General features: G+C 36.7%; 1 protein-coding gene across 1 annotated transcript; it reads right to left on the bottom strand.

The window, feature by feature from the left end:
- Positions 1 to 7,857: 7,857 nt before the first annotated feature.
- si:dkey-27i16.2 (regulator of cell cycle RGCC-like) lies at positions 7,858 to 11,731 on the bottom strand. The gene is made up of 5 exons (XM_054597893.1): positions 11,617 to 11,731; positions 10,491 to 10,649; positions 9,760 to 9,840; positions 9,049 to 9,111; positions 7,858 to 8,448 (listed from the first exon to the last, which is right to left on the bottom strand). The coding sequence occupies exons 1-5, from the start codon at positions 11,636 to 11,638 to the stop codon at positions 8,441 to 8,443; spliced, it is 333 nt and encodes a 110-aa protein (XP_054453868.1). The 5' UTR covers positions 11,639 to 11,731; the 3' UTR covers positions 7,858 to 8,440.
- Between the last annotated feature and the right edge of the window lie 5,307 nt (positions 11,732 to 17,038).

A 17,038-nucleotide genomic window follows, 5' to 3' on the forward strand; every position in this document is an offset into this window, starting at 1 on the left:
AACAGCAGACGGACAATATTGGCAACCAGCTGGTGAAAAGAGCGAGTAGAGCTCCTGTATGTGCAAACAAGCACTTGTTTTAGTTCACTTTATAAACTTAGAAAACGATAATATGTCAGTGTTGTGTGGCCAAAAAATCTGTTTGGTTTGATTTAAAAATAAAAAATGCTGTTTGCACCACAAACAAGATATCATCTGCCATTCAATTTATTATTGATTCCTTATTTATTGTAAGCAAAGTCCATCCGCTGGTGAAGGCAATGAGATGTGGCTGAAAGGCTATGAAGATCTTTTGTTTGAAATTATTATTTGGGTGACCCAAACCTTAAAGACAGCATATGAATCAAAGTAGTCCTTTCTTCTGATCCTTCTGCAGTGGTGGGAGGTCAGTTTCCATTGGCTCCAGCTCTCTCACACACACACACACACACACACACACACACACACACACACACACACACACACACACACACACACACACACTGTGGCACTGGGCTAAAATTGAGTGGCAGAGTTGAGAGTGAAGTATCAAAGGGAAGAAATGTCATGAGAGGGCAACTTGTTTTTTACCATGTAATTTTCCCATCTGCTGTCAAAGCAGAGCAGATGTCACTAAGTATTGGCAGGGGTAGACCTGGTGGCTTCAGGGACACGGTCTGGGATACATGGCCCTGTGAAGAGACACATAAAGTGCTAGACCAAAGGGGATGACCATGGAAAGAGAAGCGGTGCGGTGTAGTGAAGGGAAATGGGGACGAACTCCTTGAGCAATCAGACACCTGAAGGCTGGATGAAACTAGACCGAACCTCTTATGACAAGAATCACCACAAGTAGAAAAATGGGACAGTTATGAGCAAGACACTTTTCCACAGTCTAGATTTGTTTGCAGTTCAGTGAGTGTGTTTTAGAAACTGACATCATTCAAGGATTGGCTGGAATACCCCTATGGGGTTTGTGACTGCCTCCTGCCTCAACAGCACCGAAGACAAACCCAGCCTAGGAAATGGATGTGCCAAATTACACAGTGCCACCCGCTGGGAGAGAGCTGCGTGTGTGTGTGTGTGTGTGTGTGTGTGTGTGTGTGTGTGTGTGTGTGTGTGTGTGTGTGTGTGTGTGTGTGTGTGTGTGTGTGTGTGTGTGTGTGTGTGTGTGTGTGTGTGCGCACGCAGAAATGGAGAATTTTATTTCTACCGCGGTGACCGTGTTGTTACCTATATTTTCTCGACTCTCATTGCTCTCTCTTCCTGTGTCTCATTCGTCTTTACTCTCTCCTTCCTCTTTCGTGCATTTTTTTTTTTTTAATCCTTCCTCATACAAAATGCAATCTGAGCAGCTCTATCTCTGTCTCACACGGACATGTCTGGCCCATTTTCTCTTTCTTCTGCTTTGTGAGTGCCATAATCTGGACTCCCTGCTCATTTCCAATCATTTAGGATCTAATTTTGTTCAGTTACTGTGTTTCTCTGCTGACTAAGATGCTAATTAAGATTACTTGTTGGGGAGCCAGGTAGAACCAAAACTCTTGTAGTTCGAATGTAAATAGCCTGTTTTTCTCCAAAGGGAAATCATTTTGCTTTCTGTCAAAACATCAATAATCTATTATTTTTATGTGAAAAACACACTCTAGACAATTTTCTTTTGTGCCCACAGCGCATAGACAAATCACTGGCATATTTTCAGGTTTTCTTAACAAGGGCCATCATGCACTGGAACTTTTTTGGTGGCATCAAACCCAGATACTCTAACACATTTTTCACCAGATAATAGGACTGATACAAGAAACCAATGGTGTTTGAGTCCAAATACATCATGATAAATCTCTGTTATCTCAGTGTCATTGTACAGATTACTAAAGATTCCCTGTTACTTCTATGTTTATGTCCATAGAATGTATTTATAATCTTGCAAACTGGAGTTATCAAAAATAAAATATCTATTCTTTCTGTATCTTATTGTGGTTCTCATGAATATAGAACATGACATTTACTTTCAGTGGGGCTGAGACCAGGAAGTTTGGTGCTGATAATAGTGTTTTTGGATATTTTTCATCCAACGAAATGATTATAGAGAATGTTTTGCAATTCCAAGAGAGAGTCTTTGTAAGTCCTATATTTGAGTGCTCTGTTCTTCAAAAAGAAAATCACACAGCTTTTGCATGAAAGGATAATTCCGGCATATTTTATATTTTATTTTATCATCAACAAATCCCACAAACAGACATAAGCAAACAAGGAATTTATCCTGCTAACAAGTACTGACTTCACAGCCAGAGGTAAGGTATGCCTCTGTACCACTGAACTGCAGTCCAAGAACTATTAAAAAAGACAGAAAAAAGAGCAAGACTGGTGCATTTAGTGACATATTCATTAATTACAATTAACACAGAGAGTCTCGCTCGTCAAACTAGCAAAGCAAGGAGCCACATCCCCCAGCATGCTCAGTCTGCCCTACATGGAGCTTCTGTCCAGAGAAAATGCTCCTGCAGAGTTGTGTCAAAATAAACTAGATTATCACCCAACGGTGAGGCCGCATAAGCTACAAGCTGTGGCTGCACAGACAGCACTTGTTAGCGGGATAAATTCCTTTGCTGTGTTTTGGTCTTTAAATGGGATTTGTTGGTAAAAAAAAAAAAAAAAAAAAAAAGATGAAGTAACACCGACATGGTCCTTTAATGCAGCTTTGGGTGCAACAAACTGTAACAGTGTTGCAAGGGTGGAACAAGAGTGTAATGTACTATTCAACAGTAAAAGGGGCTGGTTTGGTTTTTATGGAGGTCTAGTAAAGAACAGCAGCAGCTCATAGTTCATCTAGTACAAGCAGTCCCACCTGCACCCGGCCTAAAGCTGCCTGTCGACTACATAATGATCTGCCCTCTGTAAGATGGATGGCCTGGAGATACCACTGAGGCTGCTGAGACTAAAACCGGCATGCTCTAAGTGTGTGTGAGAGAAGTAACAACAGCAGGACACAAGCACATTTTAAGCCTCTACATGGTATCTATTCTGTTTCCTGTCCAGAAAAGCCTGTTACCACAAGGTGCTGTTTGATGGTTAATTTTTCCTACCTGTAAATCCAGTTTCCAGTGGGATTGGAGAAGAACATTCCTGGCAAGATTCACAACTTCTAGGGTGTTTCATTCCTTCACTAACTGCTCTCATTATTCCAAGCGTTATCTTGCAGATTCAGAGCTATTTTGCGAAGTCGTTCCTAGCCAGCTGAGGCAGGACCCAAGCCGCTATCTGTCAGTTGCATCAGCTGGAGCTCACCATCAGATGGCAGTCCACTAATGCCTTTCTCAGATGTGGCTTACTGGTGGCAGGGGAAAGTTGCGTCAGTGGACCTTTCGTGTATGAACTCCCCGGCCTTTGGTGCTCTGGCACAGACTACAGAGGACTCCCAGAGGACATCCCGAAAGTATCTTATCACTTAGATCACATTACAATGACTTTCAGTGGCACCAATTTGATCTTAAGTGCTAATCCAGGCTACCAGGCTTTTCACAGATCTTTCAGATCAAATACCCTGTGAGTTTTACTTCAATATCTGAGCTTACTCCCTAAAAAAATCTGCACCATTTTTTATGTGAAAACTACTGGAAACTTCCTTTGAAGTTAAGCTTATTTTTGCCCCAAGAGGCAGAGACATTCATTCTCAGTGATGCCTAAATGTTAGTCCAGTGAAGTGAATTCTCCAATTTTTCTGACAAATTGAAGAGATGATTGCATGGTAATTTTTTAACCCAAATAGACCCAGTTATTGTTAATACTTAATCAGAAAGTTTTATAAATGTCTGACCTCATGAAACTTTTACAAATTCCTTTTTAAAGATGCAATAGTTTTGCTGATGGGAATCTAATTTGAGTCCCACCATTTCTCAAAATGCAGATCCGTTCCCTTCAGTGTTTACACATAATACAAATATGAAACAAATACATTTCACCCTGTTATGTTATTAGTTTTGGCATAAAGATGACTAATTGTTTAGAAAGAAGTATCATCTTAACCCCAAAAACATTTCAAACCACTGAAAAACATAGGAAATTCAGCAGCAAGGCAGTCTGTGTACCAAAGGCAACACTTAAGTCTACTATTGGATCTTAAATATGTGCAATTTTTTTTTTCTTTTCACTCTCCAGAAACATTTTCACAGCTATAAAGATGCACTAAAATGTCTTTGTGTGACTGTCAGCTTACTAGCTTCGTACAATACAATATAGATCAACGTTTTTCCTGCCCACTAGGAGCTGTAGCCCATGGCATTTGTTAAAGCTATGTTCACTGTCACTTCCATTCACAGCTTGTTTTTACTCCCTATTCTCACCAGTGTTTAATATATAAGTAGAGCTTAAATTGAAACATTATTTAAAATGCCGAGGCTCCGTAATCCAAGAATTTGGTTCTAAACAATATTTGAGCTGATATTTGAGCTGATAAACTCTGTTGTTTGCTTGACTCAGTCATGAATTTCAGTAAATTGCCTGTCTGAGTGGAAAGAGGAAGAGTGAAGTGGCGTCAAGAAATCACAAGTCAGCAGTGATGTAATGGCTCATTTGAAATCCAGTGAAAGCTGGATGAGTCAAATTCTTTAGGAATGAACTCCACTGAAAGTAATTATTCTGGTTTCCTGTTCTATACAATGTAGTCTGGAGAGTAAGAGACCAAAACAGGATATTACATGGGCTATAGGCAGGGACTTGGATTTACGTGACAGCAACCACAACAATCAAAATAAGCCATTAAAATGTTCCCATTGCACTTTAAAATGAGGGAGTAGTGATTAAGTTCTCTTGAATGAGTTGAGTATTGGCTTGTAGATTTATTTCACTTTACGAACCACAGAGTAGTTGAAGTTATTAATTAATCAGTTTCCTGATGCTTTGAAAAACACATTTACATCAGTCATTTTTGAAAACACAGCAGAAAAATAGTTCAATATGCTTAATTTTGATTAAGTTTACAGACACAAAATGCTCATTTTGCTTCATTAAAATAAACTCTTTAATTAGTTTACAAATATCACTTAAAATGTAGCATTTCAAAAACTGCTATGCCTGCAATATTGAGCCTTAAATAAGTAGTTGACCGACCAACCAATCAACCAACGGACAGAGATGTGCCTCAAGCATGGCTAAAAAAATAAGATACAGAAGACTGTTGTAGTCAGGCGTTTACTGCCCTGTTATGTCATGAAATTAGAGTTACTGAGAAATGGTTTTACAGTATTTATGGCTTACATGATTAACTGACTATGACTTTGATGTGTTGTCATATGAAAAATATTATTTCACACCACCAAGTCCTTAAATGGTTCAAACTCCTAGTTCTGCCTTTTGTGAGTTTGTGCATGAATAACAAAGCAGTGATCAGAATCTTTGATCCGAGCTCAGGGAATGGCCTCAGTTATGTAACACCCAGTCAAAATCTGACAATGCAGTGCGTGTGTGTTGGTGGTTTAGTTGCGTGTGTGAATGTGTGTGTGTTGGGCGGTTGCGCCAGCTAATTCCTTGGGAGAGCGTTGTACGCCAGGACCATTCGGGGATCTCTCAGGAGAGCGGCATAGCTCCGTTCTCTCATCAGGCAGATGACAGAAGACTGCGTGATCTGCATGCTGCACTCATCTCAGCCATGATAGCTTCACTGCACAGGCCATATCTCTGCTTCATTTACTCATTGTCTGATAATAACAAGTGTCTCCTTTCTGCTATACTCAATTACATCTTCATTAGCCTGCTAACTAGCTTAAAACAAACCAGCATTGTGTGTAGTGATTTTAAGTCTATGTGACATTTATTACCAAGATGCCTGAGTCTATAGGTGATGGCCGAAAGGGGTGTAACATGATATTTATTATGTCTTCATCAACTCTCAAGACCATTCACTGTCTTATCCTAACATTAATTCATTTTAATTTATCAGTTAATGAACTCAGTTCATTCATCATTTACTCTGTTATCTAAACAAGGCGGCTGGCTGACATATTGGCCTCTTAGTTTGGTGCCCTGCCAATCAAATAGTGTTCTCATAGTAATTAGCTTAACAATGGGGAGTTCAGAATCAGATCCCAATGAAGGGAAATTTAGTGAAAACTCTACAGCATAATGCAGCATAAATGACTTTTTGCGTACAATGAAATGTGCGTGAATAAGAGCAGGGAAGTGCGGCAGCAATGTCGAGTGCCAGACCAAATACAGAGCTGCAGATTTGAGACACACTGTTACAAAACCACCATGGGACACACAAAGGGAGAATTCCAATCAAATGCCTTTTAGTTTCATCTGTACTACACCGTCACGTTTCCTGCATTCTTTCAGTTCCTTGCCTACGGTCTCTGAAAACAGGATGTGCCCTTTGTTTGTGAGGGAAGTTCCATCATGTCAAAGCAAACTTTGTTTGTTACCATGCTGAACAGCTGTGGCCTCAATCAGTCATCCTCGCCTTTCTCTAACTGGAACAGACAACACAGGAGGAGCAGGTTACTTTATACCACCCCTGTGTATTTCCCCATTGTTTGAACACTCTCATTTCCCCCTTTGGTCTCTCAGTTCCAATTATTCCTCTTTGCTTAACAGTAGTGTCAAAAATGTTGAGCTCATTTGCTTTCACCACTATACCCTTCTCTCCTCAAACCTGCGCCAACTCTCGTCCCGGTCACCAGGGTGAAATAGCTGGCCAGAGTTCAGAGCAGTGTATTCTCTGTACAAAGTGTCTTTTAATGAGACAAAAACAGACAGGAAACAGTATCTTAAATATCCAGCCTCCTTCCTTTAGCCGCTGCCACTGACATGAAGTCAAAAAGCAAGTCCACCCAAGCAGTCTAACTATAATATATCACCAGGGCTGGTGGTAGAGATGACGGGCTGTATCAACAGCCTGTCCATGGATTTCTTAAGGAGAAAACAATGACAATTTAATATACTTCTGGTTCATGACGTTTTTAAGGGGGCAATTCTTTTCCTTGGCTCCCAACACCCTGAGTCTTATGTGTGATTAGAATAAACTGTGCAGCTAAATAATTCAGAGATTGTTGACTGTTGATCGTAGTTCCTCATTAAACCTCATCCTGAAGTGAAATCTGGCAGTTCTTTAGCAGACTAAAAATAATTTTGCATAGTTTAGCTGGATTATGCAGCAGATGTCAGTCAATGTAAAATCACAAGTCAGAAGTGAAAAATCACACCTTACAACCACAACATTCACCTTGTCCTTGTCTGCTTCTCTAAGCACTGTTGCTCTGACAACAGGGAGGAGACACCTGTAAATGGATGAGACTTGGTGGAGGGAAATGACAGCGTGATATCAACAAAACCATGGGAGAAAAGTCACTGCTAGGGAACTGCAAGATGCTCTTTTTCAGGCGACTCGAACAAAGCAAACGCTTTCCTTCCTTCTGTTCAAAGTTTGGATTTGCAGTAATAAAGGAATTACCGCACAAAGTCTAAATGAGCATTGTTCCTCACAGCACAACGGACGCACTTCCTTTTTAAGCTGTCTTCACATGGTATCTGAGCTAAATTTGTGGGTTCCCTGATTTGGAGGCAGAAGTGAAACTCGAGGCATAATCCAACCAGACATACAGGAAGCATAGATACAAGCTATGAGACTGGGTGAAGGGCTCCGGACACCTGTGGTGTGACAGTAGTAACAGTCAATTCAGGACATAGTGAAGGTGTAGGCACATGGACTACAATTTGTTGTCACTGCTGTCAAGAGTATTTTTTAGAAAAGTTAAAGGCTTTCAACATTGCATGTGTGTTTAGAATCAGAACTGGACAGTAAGGTCAGCAGTGTCTCTGCACTCAATCTGGAACAATATTGAATATTTTAGATATATATAAAAAAAGAAAATGTTGAAATTATATCAAAATGTAGCTTTATTTATGTGCATTCATCTGTACAACAATTTATTTCTGAAAAAACATATTAACATAACTGTACACTGGAAATGTCAGCACATAAATGTCTTTTGATTTACACAGCAGATCTAAAACCTTTGGACTTAGAATCAGTTTAAAATGAAAGTGCCATCTGTAATTTGTAACAGTCTCTTTTTATAAAAAGTAAGTATCTAATGGCACAGTATTTATGGAAATTTTGAATGTGGCACAAAATGCTTTCTAAACAGTGTTTTCTCGTACGGATGGACAGATGGAAGCTTTGTCTAGTTTTGGGAATAAGTCACACATCTCGGGTCTGATGCTGCAGGGATGTAGTCTTGCCGGCTGGACGCAGCGTCGCCAGGGGTCTGAGGCTGTTCTTGCATTTTGGAATGGAGTGCCCTTTTAATTTCTGATGTTAACCTTTTCCCCTGGAGCAGCCAGGGGAGCATTTGCTTCGTCAGATCTGCTCTGGAGTAGATCTGCCTGTCTGCTCTGCAATAGCCAGCCATGTCGCCCCCGGCCTGTTTCTCCCCCCTCTACGTGGCTCGCTTTCTCTTTCTGTTCACATCTCTGCAAAATGGAGGGGAAGAGCAAAATACAAAAGCTCAGGAGCCAGAATAAGAGGAAAGCACACAGGCATATTAACACACACACAAACATGCACTGACTAATAGGTGAGCTTTGTCGAGATGAAGGGGGGGGTTACAATACATTTGTAACATTAATTCTCTTTGTGTTAAGACCTCTGATAGCAGCGGATGTATGTCTGGTTCTTTGTGGTTTGTTTTGTGTGCACAGGACCATGCATGTGTTAACAGGCCTCAGAAACACAACTGCTTTAGTGCTGATAGCAGCATCACGGTGCTCATGTAGTCAAGTATGCTATTATCACAAAAGGTTGTGTAGATAGTCCACCTGAATCCCCAGACATGGCATTTACACACAAGAGGTGCTCAGAGATAAATGGGGGGGGGGGGGGGGGTTACAGGGTAGGCTAGAAACAGGGTGGCTAGTACTAGGGACTCTGTTTCTAAATGTGTAACAAAACATGCACTCTATCTGGGTCTCTGCTACCACCGCACACTGCGGCCTGCTGGCTTGTCAGCTTAAGTGCCAAAGTAATAAAGAAAAGACTGAGTAGTAGGGGGTGTAATTCTCTTAAATAGGCACCTGCAAGTTCCCGGTCCAACATGTCGATAAAACTCTCAAGTTCGCTTGTGTCTCCCAGCTTGGCTGCAGAAAGAGGACAGAGAGAAAAGGAATTTGAGAAACTATATAAAAAAGCAGTGGAACATTTTTTTGTGGAAAAATGCAGCTCAGTTCGATGGTATTTCATTTGAACCAGAAGCTGCATACTAATCTAAATCACAGAAGTTTATTCAAACTAAACTGCTTTTGGACTTGAAGCTTAAAAAAAAAAAACGTTTTCAGATTCTTTTCTTCAATCTCAGATAAAGCTGTACAGCCCAGGCAACTTGATGGATTCTACCAAGATCTCTTTTGTAAATATCTTCAGGTGTTCTGCGTAAACACAGACAGAATGAACAACACCTTGTTTTCATCCATTGAGATTTACCAGCAGTCTTCTGTGCATCTGCATGCACAAAATGCAACAGCTCTCATTCATTTACACAAACCTGAGACAGTCTCATTGCTGCATAACAGCACAAATAACCCCTGCAGGAGTCAGGAAAGGGGGGGGGAATCTGGGACATCACAGTCACAGCAGCAGGAGCTTTGTTGTGTAAAAACAAAAGCGCTCCCAGCCTAATGTAAAAGGTTTTTGTGTGGTTGTGATAGTGATCAGAGTAAAAGTGATAGTGATCGCTGTAAGAACGAGGGCTATCTGGATGGAGATAGGCTGATGGGCGTCTCTAGTACCTTTCGGTGCCAGCGTTACGCCTGCTGTGTGAAGCTCTTCCTCGCTGGTGCTCAAACTGTTTCCCAAAGAAGCCTCGCTGCCTGGGGGGAGACGGAGGGAGGCGAGGAGAGGGTGAGCGCAGTTAATAAACAGAAGACAAGCACTAAGGCCAGCCCATGCAAATGAACATCAACAACTACTTTAAAACAATGCAGGAGCTGCACATAATGATAATGACATGCAGTTAAAAAAAAAAAGGTAAACGCATGTTCTCTGTTAGCGAGTCCCAAGTGTCAGCTTTTGAAACGTTAGTGGGTTAAAATGCTCTCAATAATGACGACGCATGGGAACAGAGAAACACACTTTCTTCTTTTATCTCATAACCGTCGACAAACGCACAACAGCAGCAGCAACACAAAAATAAATTACAGACAATTACAGAAGATGGGTTATAAGTCATTGCAGTTAATTCTGGTACACAGCTATTGTCATGAGCAAAACAGCCACTTTATTAGAAGTGTACAGTGATGTGTCCTCTTGTAACACTAATTTCATGCAAATTAAAAGTGTCAAGTACCAGTTGTTTAGGCTGATAAAGGAGCTCAACCGACACCCATGGGAGCTCCCTACAACCTCAATCTCATGGAAATGATGCACCAAATTAATGTCCCTCCTTTCCCACACTTTGTGAAGTAAGCATACATCATTAAGCACAGTAACATTGTTCAAGTTTGAGGATTTTTTCACTCACTGTAATCCGAGTCCTCGACTCCGCTGTCGTCCCCGAGCCGTGTGCGACTTTTGGCCTCCCGCAGGACTTGCTGGTAAGCATGGGTTTTGCTTTGAGAAGGGGCCTTCAGCTCCTCCACCACGTCCTGGAACTCCTGCAGCAACTCGCCTAACTCCAAGTCTGTGGAAAATGTTACAGCAGTTGGAGAGAAACCACATTACTCCACTGAAAGAAAATTTTCTCAAGTTCTTCCTAGGTTTTTTCAGAAAGCAAAAAATAGTAGAATTACTGAAAAATAATTAACATATATATATTTTGGAAATAAAACAAACCAACAGACAATAACTTAAATCTCTTAGATCTTTGATATTTATGAATATAAGAAATATCACAAATATCTCCTGGGTTATCATAAAGTTAAATGCAGTTGAACTGCAGTTGAAGTTTATGTCAGTGGGACTGAGTCAGATAACTTAATAAACCGCTCACAAGGAATATAAAACATCTAACAGCCTGTAAAACACCTGGTCTGCTACCTGTGAACATTTTTTAAATTAAAGCTTTATGCTTTGGGCTGCAATAAAACAACACTTTTGGCCATTCCTTGAATAAATGTAATTAAATAACGGATGACCACACCTCTGTTTACCCACCATTTTATGAATATGATGATAGAGCTTTCACAGTTCCCCTATGGGGTATGGACAGCAGAAGGAGTAGGAAATGTTTAATGCAGCAAGAAATTATAAGCACCCACATTAAAAAAAAGTAATGTCTGGTATGTTCTGAAAGAAGACAGCCAGCAGGAAGTAATGACACATGTTGTTTTTTTAAACATGTGCCCTGTAGTCTGTTTCAAATATATCAACAAATATAGGTTGAAAACATAACAGCTTACATGATTATCAAAACTGCTCACTTTGTAAGTGTAACTTTATTTTTTTATCAACTTTATGTGATATAAAGTTATAAAGTTATAAAGTTATATATAAGAAAGGGATAAGCAAGTGTGGATTTTGAAGAGCTTAAAATGTTAAGCTTTTGATTTAAAAAAAAAAAAAAAAAAAAATACAGTCGTAAGCTGTTTGTAACAGGCTCATAGTCACTGTCACTCTATCACTATTAAAACTAATGGCTGAACACTTACCTGTGCTAATGCCTGAGGTCATGCTGGAGCAGGGCTGCTGTGCGTCGGTTCAGAAGGGTTGGAAGCTGACAGGCAGGGCGGGAGTTGTGTCATGAAGCCCTTCACACAACCAGACACATGCTCAGCTGGCGGACCCGACCAACCAATCATGTCGCAGAAAAACCTCAGAGGTCTACTGTTACTGGAAAAAGTCAGCGGAAAGTGGAAACGAAAACCACACGCAAACGAAGCTGACGTCGCAACGCATTCAGAACACGGGTTTTCCCTCTTGCTTTGAAATTAAGAATGAAACTGTGGGTAGATAAGTCACTGTACTCTTTTAGTGTTCATAATAGATGTAGGACTATCATTTTTTTGCTACAATAGTAATTTTATATTAAAGAGTAATCTGGGTTTGTACAAACTTCATCCAAGAATATAAACATCATCTTTGAAAACATCTGGGATATTTTACTCAGTCACATAGTTTTGATTGAGTGTATTTGGACATAGTTCTTGACTCTGAGTGGAGTGATCTCACTTTAATATAGTGCACCTGAATAGAAAAAGTGTCTATGTGTCATACAACGTTTTAATATCAGGATTCTGCTGTGAGCAGTGCGGTTCTCTGCTCCATTGACAGAGGCTCCTCAAATTACATTTCTGTTCATACTCCCATAGAAGTTGTACTCAGTAAAAGCAAGAGATCTACGAGGGTGAAATACTCCAATACAGCAAATTATAGGTTAAATTATCGTAAATTGCATTATCCAGAATAGATTCTTAGAGCAGCCTATATTACTTTTGTAAGGGGTTACATTTGTATGATACACACACATACACACACACACCCATTGAGAAAGAAGTTTTGGACCTCTCTGTCTTTTCCCTCAATACATTCTTGAAAGTATTTGTTTTTACATTTTCAAAGTATTGTATGTCTACAAAGTCCTAGTATACTATTTCATAAAAAGTCATACTAAAGTATGTTGAAAATGTCATAGTGTAGTAAGTAAAATAAGGAATATCTATTTAGGAAATACTACAGTATAGCTTAAACAATATTTTAAAAAGTCAAATTATAGCATGTTGAAAGACAGTTATGGTATTGTATGTAGAACAAAAACATGTATGATATAGTATGTCAAAAAGTTTTACAAGAATTATACTATACTATGACATATTATAGTATCTGGAAAAAAGTCAAAGTATGGTATGTGTGTAAAAAGACATAAACATGTCTTTTTACACATAGAATATCATAGAATATCATGTCAAAAAAAGTCATATTATGGTATTTCAAAAATGTCTAGAAAAAGTCATATTATAGTATTTTCTAAAATGTCAAGAAAAAGTCACAGTATAGCATGTCGAAAAATTCATTAAAAAGTCTTGGCATAGAATGTCAAATAAATTCATAAAAAGGTCATAGTATAGCATGTCGAAAAAAGTCGTAAAAAAGTCATAGTATAGCATGTCAAAAAAATGGCATAAAAAGTCATAGAATAGCATGTCGAAAAAAGTCGTAAAAAAGTCATAGTATAGCATGTCAAAAAATGGCATAAAAAGTCATATTATAGTATCTAGAAAAAAGTCATAGTATGGTACGTGCGTAAAAAGACATAAAAATGTATCTTTACACACATAGAATATCATAGAATATCATGTCAAAAAAAGTAAACAAAAGTCATAGTATAGCATGTCGAAAAAAGTCATATGATGGGATTTCAAAAATGTCTAGAAAAAGTCATAGAATAGCATGTCGAAAAAAGTCATAAAAAGTCTTTGCATAGAATGTTGCAAAAAGTCATACTATAGTATGTCAAAAAAAGTCATAAAAAGGTCATAGTATAGCATGTCGAAAAAGTCATAGAATAGCATGTCAAAAAATGATATTCATAAAAAGTTATGTCGAAAAAAGTCAAAAAAAAGTCATAGTATGCATGTAGAAAAAAGTCAGTGTAGCATTCTGAAAAAAGTCATATTATAGTTTCTCGAAAAAAGTCATAGTATGGTACGTGCGTAAAAACACATAAAAATGTATTTTTACACACATAGAATATCATAGAATATCATGTCAAAAAAAAAAAAAAAAGCATGTCGAAAAAAAAAAAGTCATAGTATAGCATGTGAAAAAAAAAGTCATAAATGGTCATAAAAATGTCTAGAAAAAGTCATAGAATAGCATGTTGAAAAAATGTCGAAAAAAGTCATAGTATAGCATGTCAAAAAAAGTCATATTATAGCATTTTGTCAAAAAAGTCATATTATATCGAAAAAAGTCATAGTATGCATGTCGAAAAAATGTAAAAAGTCATAAAAATGTATTTTTACAAAAATATCATAGAATATCATGTCAAAAAAAGTTAAAAGAAAGTCATAGTATAGCATGTCGAAAAAAAAATGGTATTTCAAAAATAGAAAAAGTCATAGAATAGCATGTTGAAAAAAGTCGTAAAAAAGTCATAGTATAGCATAGTCAAAAAATCATGTCAAAAAAGTCATATTATAGTATTTCATAAAAAAGTCTTTGCATTCATAAATAGTGCATCTTAGTCATAGTATAGTATGTCGAAAAAATTCATAATAAATGTCAAAAAATTTAATAGCATGTCAAAAAAGGCATAAAAAGTCATAGTATAGCATGTCATAAAAATGTATTTTTACACATAGAATATCATGTCAAAAAAGTCATATGATGGTATTTCAAAAATGTCTAGAAAAAGTCATAGAATAGCATGTTGAAAAAAGTCGTAAAAAAGTCATAGTATAGCATGTCGAAAAAAGTCATATTATAGTATTTTTCAAAAAGTCGAGAAAAAGTCACAGTCGAAAAATTCGAAAAAATTCATAAAAAAGTCTTTGCATAAAAAAGTCATACTATAGTATGTCAAAAAAAGTCATAGAAAAGTCATACTATAGTATGTCGAAAAAATTCATGAAATAGCATGTCAAAAAAAGTAATGGAATAGCATGTCAAAAAAGGCATAAAAATTCATAGTATGGTATATATGTAAAAAGTCATAAAAATGTATTTTTACACATAGAATATCATGTCAAAAAAGTAAAAAAAAGTCTCAGTATAGCATGTCAAAAAAAGTCATATGATGGGATTTCAAAAATGTCTAGAAAAAGTCATAGAATAGCATGTCGAAAAAAGTCGTAAAAAAGTCATAGTATAGCATGTCGAAAAAAGTCATAAAAAAGTCTTTGCATAGAATGTTGAAAAAAGTCATACTATAGTATGTCAAAAAAAGTCATAAAAAGGTCATAGTATAGCATGTCGAAAAAGTCATAGAATAGCATGTCAAAAAATGGCATAAAAAGTCATATTATAGTATCTAGAAAAAAGTCAGTGTAGCATTCTGAAAAAAGTCATATTATAGTTTCTCGAAAAAAGTCATAGTATGGTACGTGCGTAAAAACACATAAGAATTTATTTTTACACACATAGAATATCATAGAATATCATGTCAAAAAAAGTAAAAAAAAGTCATAGTATAGCATGTCGAAAAAAGTCATATTATGGTATTTCAAAAATGTCTAGAAAAAGTCATAGAATAGCATGTTGAAAAAAGTCGTAAAAAAGTCATAGTATAGCATGTCGAAAAAAGTCATATTATAGTATTTTTCAAAAAGTCGAGAAAAAGTCACAGTATAGCATGTTAAAAAATTCATAAAAAAGTCTTTGCATAAAAAAGTCATACTATAGTATGTCGAAAAAATTCATAAAATAGCATGTCAAAAAAAGTAATGGAATAGCATGTCAAAAAAAGGCATAAAAAGTCATAGTATGGTATATATGTAAAAAGTCATAAAAATGAATTTTTACACATAGAATATCATGTCAAAAAAGTCATAAAATATGATGGTATTTAAAAAAAAATGTATAGCATGTCAAAAAAAGTCATAGAATAGCATGTTGAAAAAAGTCGTCGAAAAAAGTCGTAAAAAAGTCATAGTATAGCATGTCAAAAAAAGTCATAAAAAGTGCATTTCATCTATAGTATGTCAAAAAAAGTCAAAAAAGTCATAGTATAGCATGTGAAAAAAATAGAATAGCATGTCAAAAAATGGCATAAAAAGTCATATTATAGTATAGAAAAAAAAGTATGGTACGTGCGTTTTATTTTTACACACATAGAATATCATAGAATATCATGTAAAAAAAAAAAAATGTAAAAAAAAGTCATAGTATAGCATGTCAAACTTGTGCGGCTGTGGCAGTGGAAAAAGTTCTCCATTAGAGGATGGTGGTTCGTAAAAAGTCATAAAAATGTGTTTGGGCAAGACACTTAAAAGTTGCTCCCGTAAGCATTCATCGGTGTGGACTGGATTTTGCATGAAAAATGTTAGTTAGCATGTCTGATGGTGGCACCTTGCATGGTAGCCTGTCATCAGTGTGTGAATGGGTGAAATATGTAATATACTACTATTGTCAAAAAAGTCGCTTTGGATAAAAGTGTCTGCTAAATGACTGTAATGTAATGTAATGTCAAAAAAGTCATATTATGGTATTTCAAAAATGTCTAGAAAAAAAAGTCATAGAATAGCATGTCGAAAAAAGTCGTAAAAAAATAGTCATATTATAGTATCATTCGAAAAAAAAAGTATAAAAAAAGTCACAGTATAGAATGTCGAAAAAGCATCATAAAAAGTATTTCATTAAAAAGTCATAGTATAGCATGTCAAACTTGTGCGGCTGTCATAAAATAGCAGAGTCAAAAAAAGTAATGGAATGTCATGTCAAAAAAAGTCATAACTGGATTTTCATGAAAAGAGTCATGGTATGTATAGCCTGTAAAAAGTCATGGGTGAATGTATTTAATAAACTACATAGAATATCATGTGGAAAAAAGTGAAAAAAAATGACTGTAAGTAATAGCATGTCAAAAAAGTCATATTATGGTATTTCAAAAATGTCTAGAAAAAGTCATAGAATAGCATGTCGAAAAAAGTCGTAAAAAAGTCATAGTATAGCATGTCGAAAAAAGTCATACTATAGTATGTCAAAAAAGGTCATAGTATAGCATGTCGAAAAAGTCATAGAATAGCATGTCAAAAAATGGCATAAAAAGTTATATTATAGTATCTAGAAAAAAGTCAGTGTAGCATTCTGAAAAAAGTCATATTATAGTTTCTCGAAAAAAGTCATAGTATGGTACGTGCGTAAAAACACATAAAAATTTATTTTTACACACAGAATATCATAGAATATCATGTCAAAAAAAGTAAAAAAAAAGTCATAGTATAGCATGTCGAAAAAAGTCATATTATGGTATTTCAAAAATGTCTAGAAAAAGTCATAGAATAGCATGTTGAAAAAAGTCGTAAAAAAGTCATAGTATAGCATGTCGAAAAAAGTCATATTATAGTATTTTTCAAAAAGTCGAGAAAAAGTCACAGTATAGCATGTCGAAAAATTCATAAAAAAGTCTTTGCA

The sequence above is a fragment of the Anoplopoma fimbria genome, chromosome 4, assembly GCF_027596085.1.
Source record: "Anoplopoma fimbria isolate UVic2021 breed Golden Eagle Sablefish chromosome 4, Afim_UVic_2022, whole genome shotgun sequence".
NCBI lineage: Eukaryota > Metazoa > Chordata > Actinopteri > Perciformes > Anoplopomatidae > Anoplopoma > Anoplopoma fimbria.

Bases quoted from the DNA above. Each gene is read 5' to 3' on its own strand.
- si:dkey-27i16.2 (XM_054597893.1), bottom strand. From the start codon at position 11,638: ATGACCTCAGGCATTAGCACAG. The intron at 9,841-10,490 runs GTGAGTGAAAAA...GTCTCCCCCCAG, and splicing joins AGTCGAGGACTCGGATTACA to GCAGCGAGGCTTCTTTGGGA. The intron at 9,112-9,759 runs GTACTAGAGACG...CTCTTTCTGCAG, and splicing joins CGTAACGCTGGCACCGAAAG to CCAAGCTGGGAGACACAAGC.